Source organism: Carassius gibelio, chromosome B7, assembly GCF_023724105.1.
Source record: "Carassius gibelio isolate Cgi1373 ecotype wild population from Czech Republic chromosome B7, carGib1.2-hapl.c, whole genome shotgun sequence".
Classification (NCBI taxonomy): Eukaryota; Metazoa; Chordata; class Actinopteri; order Cypriniformes; family Cyprinidae; genus Carassius; species Carassius gibelio.
In genome coordinates, this window is record NC_068402.1 from 16,569,166 (window position 1) to 16,577,901 (window position 8,736).

The following is an 8,736-nucleotide window of genomic DNA, read 5'->3' on the forward strand; positions in this document are numbered from 1 at the left end:
CCAAGTGTGTGATAGAGAGAAACCAGTTATCAGCTGTTGCCTGATATGAGAAAGATTTCCAGGTAATGCTTGGGGCGACTCATCTGTTCAATCTCTTTTAGGTGCCAACATCTTTTCACACTTATAGAATGTGTTAGTACAGTAGGTGGAAAACCAACATGCTGTTGTTCTGAGTGTGTGCTGGAGGTCTCAGCAGAGGAGAGGAGACCCTCCCTGTCAATGACGTTGTTTTATCTACATTTTTACCTGTACTTTTATTGTTCATGGAGTCACTGAAGCATTCGGAAGCATTTGTCTGGAGTGCTTCATTTACATCTTCATTTAAATCCTTGATGTTTAACTTAACCAGCAACAAACAATACACAATTTCTAAACCTTTGTCCATCACCCTTAACTATCAAACTATCATATAGAAATATGTGTATATATATATATATATATATATATATATATATATATATATATATATATATATATAATTGTTTGAATTATGTAAGTGACAAAGAAACATTTTCAAAACAAACTTTTTCATTGTTTTGTCCTCTCCTGAAAAAAACTCCCTCAGAGCTTAGACTGATTAACTTTACATGCTGGAATATCACTTTTGTACCAGCAGTATTATATTTACTGATGATATTAGCTCACAACACACATAACATATAAAGGCTGCACAGGTTTATCCATCTGCATCTGCATTTGTGTTTCTGTACTTGGGTGGTTGAAATACGGTTGGATGCTGTACCAGGTGCAAGATCTCTCGTGTACTGCTTTAATAAGTAAAAGAAACAAATGTCGTTGTAACAGGGTAAAATCACACAGACATTGCACAAAATATAAGAAACCTACTAATGATGAATGATCCATCATTTGTTTAAACCTGTCCTGCAGTGTCTGTATGAAGTGGATCAAACCAGTTGTGCTCTAGACAGTGAAATACTGGATCAGAAAGACCTTCCTCATCTGAAGAAAATTAGCTGTAATGAAATAAAAAAAAACTATGATTTTTGCACTAACCTTATGCAGCTCACATAACTCACTCTGTTGACTTAAACTCTCAATCGGCATTAAAATGTGCATGGAATGTATGTATGTTTTCATAAATGTCTAAAACCCGATCAGTCAAGTGCATCAACTTAAGATATGCCTATATTAGGGAAATGTACGTTTTGGATAAATAAGCAACTTTTCCACAGAAGAAAGAAATGCGTGAAAGTTTGGGCTGTTACAGTATGTATGAAGTATGACCAGCAGATGGCGCTACTGTCACATTCACCTGGCCACACACTTCACTTCCTGTGTCTGTTGTGACAGATTCGAGGGAGGACTCGTTTAGATGTCTTCTCTTTTAAAGGGGCATCTCAAAAAATGAGAATATCATGGAAAAGTACTTTATTTTTTAAAAATGTAATTAAAAAAGGCAAACTTATATTCTAGATGATATTCACACAAAGAGTTTTTTTGTTTTAATTCTGATGGTTATGACTTACAGCTTAGGAAAATTAAAGTATCTCCAAAAAAGATTGAATATTTTTTTAAAGATCAATCAATCAATAATAAAAAAAAAATGTTTCAAAACAGAAATGTTAAAGATCTCCAAAGCAGGTGTAATTATGTACTCAATACTTGGTTGTGGCTCCTTTTGCATGAATTAGTTCTTCAGTGCGGTGTGGAATGGAGGCGATCAGTGTGGCACTGCTGAGGTGTTATTGAAGCCCAGGTTGCTTTGATAGCTGCCTTCAGCTCATCTGTCAGGTGAGTTGGTGGCCAATCAAGCACAGTAATATCATGGTCCTCAAACCACTTGGAAGTGGTTTTGGCACTGTGGGCAGGTGCTGAAGTCCTGCTGCAAAACGAAGTCAGCATCTCCATAAAGCTTGTCAACAGATGGAAGTATAAAGTGCTCCAAAATCTCTGGACTTGATAACACAATGGAGCAACACCAGCAGACGTCACGTCACCCAAATCATCACTGACTTCAGAAACTTCCCACTGGACTTTGGATTCTGTGCCACTCCAGTATTCCTTCAGACTCCAGACCTTGATTTCCAAATGAAAAACTAAATTTACTTTCATCTGAAAAGAGGACTGTGGACCACTGAGCGACAGTCCAGTTCTTTTTCTCCTTCCCCCAGGTGAGGAATGCTTCTGAAGTGTTTTCTGGTTCCGGAGTGGCTTTGTTCTAGGAATGTGACAGCTGTAACTCTGTTCCTGAAGACATCTGAGTGTGGTGACTCCGGCTTCAGTCCACTCCTTGTGAAGCTCTCCCAAGTTCTTGAATCTGCTTTTCCTGACAATCTTAAACATCTCCTTAAACATCATAGATCACATGAAAATAATAATAATAATAATAATGAGTGTAAGTAGACTTAACAATGTGAATAAATATTGATTAAATATTTCATATTTTATTTCATATTTTATACAACTTTAGAAGTTTGTTTAGAAATCTATTATTTATCCCTAAACTATGTAAGTTATAGTCCAATACAAAAGATGTTGTTACAACTTACTACTCCACTGCCAGAATGCAACATTATCAAATTATAATCAAATAATTAATATTAGTATTTATAATATTTTAAGGGAAGACACTACAGGCAAAACCACTGTTTGTTTCAGGCATTAAATTTTGCTTCCATAACACTTCTTCTTTCAGACCAGTGGATGTGGTAAGTGTTTATTTTTATTACACCCTATTGGTTTGACGTCTTCAGATTTTGATTACAATGCATTTCTTCAATATTTTTTGCCTTCAATCGGTTAGAAAACTTCATCTGTGCTGATAGCCTTGTGGGCATTTGTCTGATTTATTTCATATTTAATTAAATAAAAAAATATTAATTATTACGCAGACAACCAGACAAACACTTAATTATGACCTAGAGCTCTAATTTATTATCAAAACAAACTAACTCTGCATTTCAGATGATAGGCTACTAGTCATGTAACCTGTCCTAAACAAGACAGCAAATTAGACTATAAGAATGATAAATTCTATTTTTTTCCTTCTTTTGATCTTATCATGTAAATCGTTCAAGTTTGTACACAGAAACATCTAGTGACACCTCAGGAGGGTGGTGCTCATGTGTGACACTGACTCATTTCTAGTTTAACTGACTTGTTTAACATCATTCACAGGTTTCCCGGAATAGTTTTAATTTCAAATAAACTAAGGATTCCCACACTGTTAACTGTTTCATTCAATTTCAGTTTGAGAAAACCAAAAGTAAAGCACAATAATGAAACTTACTTTACTATGTGAGTATATGATTGGTCTCCACCTTGGTCATATGATTAACAAACAGTGGAAGTGTGTCTTTGTAAGCTATAATCATAAGGAACTGAAAAGCAGTCCGTTTCAGTCAGAACTCAGACTTGCTAAAAACCGAGACAGAGATGATCAACTCCTCTCTCTATAGTGACAATGATTTGTTACAGGACAGCTGGTCATCTGGAGGGAACATTGCAGCCTGTGTGATCCTGGGGGTGTGTTTCCTGGTGGGCACACCTGGGAACCTGCTGGTGGTGTGGACCATCCTGAAGCACGTGAAGCAGCGTTCACATACAGTGCTTCTCATCCTCCACCTGGCGGTCGCAGATCTTCTGGTGCTGGTCACTCTGCCGCTGTGGATCTACTCGCTGGCTCGCTCCTGGGTGTTTGGAGAGGCTGCCTGCAAAGCCATGGTGTACATCATCTATGCCTGTATGTACAGCAGCGTCTTCATCATCACCGTCATGAGTGTGGAGCGCTTCATGGCTGTCAGATACCCCTTAAAGATGTTGTATTGGCAAAACAGGATGTCCTTGGCCAGAATACTGCCAGTGATCTGGATCCTGTCATTCCTTTTGGGGATTCCTGTCATCATATCCCAGTATATCGATGAAGAAGAGGATGGATTGAAACATTGCTTCTCCCGGACGTACAGCTCTTTGTTCTCTGAAGTCTTTTGTATGTGTTTGGAGACTCTGCTCGGCTTCGTTATTCCATTTCTCACACTTGCGATCTGCTACTGTCAGGTCGCCGTTCATCTCCGAAAGGTGCGCTTTAAGACCAAGAAAACGGGCTTTCTCATTTGTGGCGTGGTCGTGGCCTTCATTGTGTGTTGGTTGCCTCACCACATCCTCAATGTCGTAGGGATGGTGGTTCTTCTAGTAGGACAATCAGATGAATGGTCTCAAATACCAAACAGTGTTGTCTTCATTTCTGGAGCGCTGGCATTTATCAGTAACTCAGTAAACCCAGTGCTGTATGCGTTTGCGTCTAAAAACTTACATGGAAGTCTGAAGAAGTCTGGGATCGTGAAGCTGTTTCAGGACATAACAACGCAAACACAGCAAGGCTTCTTACAGGATTCTGGACAGCAGGATGGAAAGATCCTTGAAGACCTCAATGGTGGTGAACAAGAGGGATCTCACAGATCTCTGAGTAACTGTTAGACTTATTAGAAATGTTTATGTTTTCTTAGCTGTCAACTTTATTTAAATGCAATAATGTTTCTTCTTCTACTTGTTTAAATGCCATAATATTTCTGTTTGTTACTAGTCAAAATTGTTTAAATGACATGATATTCATCGGTTTTTGTGGTCAAAATTTTAAATGACACAACATTTAGATTTTTAACTGATGATACTTGTTTACATTTTTACAACATCTCAAATATTTGTGATCAAAGTTGTTTAAATGCCATTACATTTGAACTTGTTTACATGAACTTTGCCATAATAGTTGATTGTTTGGAATTGTTAAAGTTGTTAAAATGTCATAATGCTTAATACAGAGGTGAAAACTGATTTAAAAATAAATCAATAAAAAGACTCACCCAAACTGTCAGAAATTCATGAGTGTAAACACAATCCGTAATTGTGTCCACTTTTTATACAGAAGTTGTATATCTGAATTCATGGTTGTGATGCTCCTCCCATGCTAACGTACACACTTTTTCGAAGAAAATCCTTCTGCTTGAGAGTTCTGTTTTTCTCAGCTTCCACAAAAGGGAAGTGAGTTTTGCTGAGGCAGGTTTTCTAGCTCAGTGGTTAGATGTATAGCAGACGCGAGTGGACAGAGAGGGAATCATGAACGCTACGGCTCATTTTCAGGAGGATGAGGAGATCGAGCTAGGCTTGTTGGGGGCCTGTGTGATCCTGGGGGTGTGTTTCCTGGTGGGCACACCTGGGAACCTGCTGGTGGTGTGGACCATCGTGAAGCACGTGAAGCAGCGTTCACACACAGTGCTTCTCATCCTCCACCTGGCGGTCGCAGATCTTCTGGTGCTAGTCACTCTGCCGCTGTGGATCTACTCGCTGGCCCGCTCCTGGGTGTTTGGAGAGGCTGCCTGCAAAGCCATGGTGTACATCATCTATGCCTGTATGTACAGCAGCGTCTTCATCATCACCGTCATGAGTGTGGAGCGCTTCATGGCTGTCAGATACCCCATTGCCTCACTCGGCTGGAGGAGGAAACAAGCACTAAACAAGGTACTTCTAATGATATGGATGGCTTCATTTCTCCTCAGTATTCCCGTCATTCTAACTCACACTTTGGGAGAAGTTAACGGACAAAATCAATGTCTGTTCAGGAAGTATGAAAACGATGCCCAGGAGGCCGTGTTGCTCATTTTAGAGACTCTTATAGGCTTCGTCCTCCCTTTTTTCACTCTGTTGGTCTGTTACGGCTGCCTTTTCAGTCGCATAGCGCAGATGAACTTCAAGTCCAAGCGTAAGTCGACGGTTCTCATCTGCAGTGTGGTGGTGATGTTCGCTCTCTGCTGGATTCCTCATCATGTGGGGAACCTTCTTTCCCTCATCTCGCTCGCTCTCAAGCCTTCAAATCCCGACATGGCGGAAAGTTTGGAGGAAGCCTGCACCACAATGAACATTATAGCAGGAGCCCTGGCGTTCATCAGTAGCTCAGTCAATCCAGTGCTTTATGTGTTTGCCGCGCGTACCTTCCGCAGCTCGCTTCGGGAAACTGGAATACAGAAGCTCTTCCAGCATCTGTCCAGTGCAGTGTCAGGTGAAGGGAATAAAGAGTTATCATTCGTGTCCAAAAGACCGAGTTCACACACCACCAACTCAGAGTGTCTCACGGACTCAAAAGTGCCTGTAGATGTGGCTATGGAATCATGCATCAGTACCTCAGACTGACTGTGTAAGAAGCTATAAAGCCAGGAACTCAGTAACTATATTAACCATTACAACGGTTATTTCTCCAAAAAGAGTGCTTGAAGTTTTTTTTTAAGTAAAATATTTGCTTGTGCCTTGACCTTTGTGTTCTGAGTATATTTTAATACTCACTAAGATGCTATCTTAAATTGCAACTGCATGTTCTACGATGAAACCACTTTTATATGTGATATAACTCAAATGCCTTTATAGCAAATATTTCTCTCTGTTTACAATGACATTCCCATGGTATCTTATGTAAACAGACTGTCTTTAGTCTTACATCTTCTCAGCATTATGATTTCAACAGCTTCCTTCTCCTTGCAACGTGTGTGTTTGTGATTCTTGTAACAGAGTGAAAGAGGAAGTGGGCATTAAACGGAACAGATGTCCGTCTGGAAGATCCCAGTGTAATGTCATTCTTTTCTATAATGCTCCTTTCAAATGAAAATTAAACAGCTGTTATTGTTATTATTTTTTAAACCAAACATTAATTAAAGAGCCACTGTCTAAAGCAAAAGAAAAACTCACTAGGCTGTTTCTGTATCTGTGAAATCTTTACCTTTATTTACTGAATTCAAATAATAAATACATTTATTGAATTTTTGAAATGCAAAATTTGTACCTAAAACCTTGAAAACATTAAACGACATGGACACATTTTTGCTCTGATCAGCACTCTGGAATGGTCAGCTGTAGTTGGCCAAAGTCAGATCAATCTGCAGATTTTGGTCAGTCAGAGTTGATGGATTTCACAGATAACTGTATAGAGTAGGATGGGCACAGGCTCTGATTTTTGAGCATCAGACTGTGATCACATCCAGTCCATGTTTGATATTGTGAGCTGATTTTAGAACGCATTGTTTCCATTTACTTCAACTGTCTCTTAGCAACATGGCGTATGTTTCTGTGTGAGTTTGCTGCTTTCACAAAAACTTTAAAGCCTAGCAGTGTGTTATCCTCAGTTGTTTAGTAGTGTATAATGCCCAATTTTATCTTTGTGACCATTTACAAAAGTGACAAGTGTATGATGCCCAGTGTTTTAAAATCAGTTCAGATGTTAAAAGTCATGTATTCCAGAGTGGTGACATGACATTTCTCATGTCGTGACCTGTGGTTCTATTTCTATTTTTCTTTGAAAACACAAATTTCATGACTGAAAGAATCAGCTGACCATTGCTCAAGATGGAAGGAGAGAGGTGCCTGACTTCCTGAGTCTGGAAGAGGAATGGGACATTGAATCGTCACCTGAGTTTTGCACGCAATGCAATAGTGAGAGGACAACAGACAATCAGTCTCTGTCTGACTTTTTGTCCAATTTCATTACTGACACATACTGGCACACAAGAGAACTGAATCATGGATACAAAACTCAGATATCAGTACGGGGTATATGTATGGAGCCCAAGACAGGTTTGGGCTCCTAATTTATTAGGGCCCGAGCACCAATGGTGCGAGGACCCTCTTGTAACTGCTCCGTTTCTTCTTCTTCTTCTTCATCTTCTTTTTCTCCCAAATGAATCGCATTTTTGAGGGCTTAAACATGCTCAAAAAGTCATGAAACTTTGCACACGTGTCAAGCCTGGTGAAAATATTCATCTGATATAGGATTCAGAAGAGGGTGTGGCAAAATGGCTCGACAGCGCCACCTATATAAAAAAAATCAACAGCCTTCCAGCTATGTTTCACGTACATGCACGAAAATTGCCATACACATGTAACACCCCAATACCTACAAAAAAGACTCTTGGAGCAAAATTCTAAACCCAACAGGAAGGAAGTCGGTTATTGTTAATATTATGAGCAAATTTTGTGTATTTTTTTTTCATTTCCATGTGTTGTATTTTAATTTTAAGAACGAATTTAATTTCATATATTTTCTTTTTACCATGCCACGCTATGTCATAGTGCCGTGCATTTTTATATTTTGCCCAATTTAACCTTAAAACCTAAACCTGTTACCTATAAGTGTATTTTATTTCAATAACTGAACTGAATAAACACTCAAAATCATTACATTTTTTGGCTTTTATAATTTGACAATATTAAGAAGAACAAAATTTGACATAAATCGCGGCAACGATTAATATTAAGATTACGATGTTCTTGGCAATTTCAGGACAGACTGCAGTGGCAAGGTGCAGTGATTAAGACCCGCCCCGTAATCGTCTCATGAAATAAGTGAAGGTGATTGGTGGTTCAACGTGTCAGTCAAACTCCTTCATAACTGCATAAACAACTAACTTCATGGCCAGAATAAACTATCATACAGTATGAGGCACAAGTAGCCTAATATCGATAGTTTTGTGAGATTGTGTGTTTTTCTAGTGAGAGTTTCAGAAACGAATAGGCTATTATGAAGTGCACTGTCACGTCTAAAACATCTCTTTTATTCTAGCTTTTATTCAGGAAGAGCATATGAGTGTGACGTTGTCTTAATCTTGAGTGAGTGTTTTTAAAAATAGGCCTGTTTCAAAGCTTTTTATAAAATGTATTTATTTCAACGTAAGTGCGCCTTTTTACGTAGATCAAAACGTTTACATTAAAAGGCAACAGCGCGTCTGCATATGTGTG

At 38.9% G+C, this 8,736-nt stretch overlaps 2 protein-coding genes across 2 annotated transcripts; both read left to right on the forward strand.

The window, feature by feature from the left end:
* The first annotated feature begins 2,193 nt into the window (after positions 1 to 2,193).
* On the forward strand, positions 2,194 to 4,823 carry si:dkey-148a17.5 (uncharacterized protein LOC100535037 homolog). The gene has a single exon (XM_052562334.1). The coding sequence runs from the start codon at positions 3,397 to 3,399 to the stop codon at positions 4,435 to 4,437; it is 1,041 nt and encodes a 346-aa protein (XP_052418294.1). The 5' UTR covers positions 2,194 to 3,396; the 3' UTR covers positions 4,438 to 4,823.
* An 87-nt stretch (positions 4,824 to 4,910) lies between these two features.
* On the forward strand, positions 4,911 to 6,688 carry si:dkey-148a17.6 (uncharacterized protein LOC108190685 homolog). The gene has a single exon (XM_052562333.1). The coding sequence runs from the start codon at positions 5,074 to 5,076 to the stop codon at positions 6,142 to 6,144; it is 1,071 nt and encodes a 356-aa protein (XP_052418293.1). The 5' UTR covers positions 4,911 to 5,073; the 3' UTR covers positions 6,145 to 6,688.
* Positions 6,689 to 8,736: the final 2,048 nt, after the last annotated feature.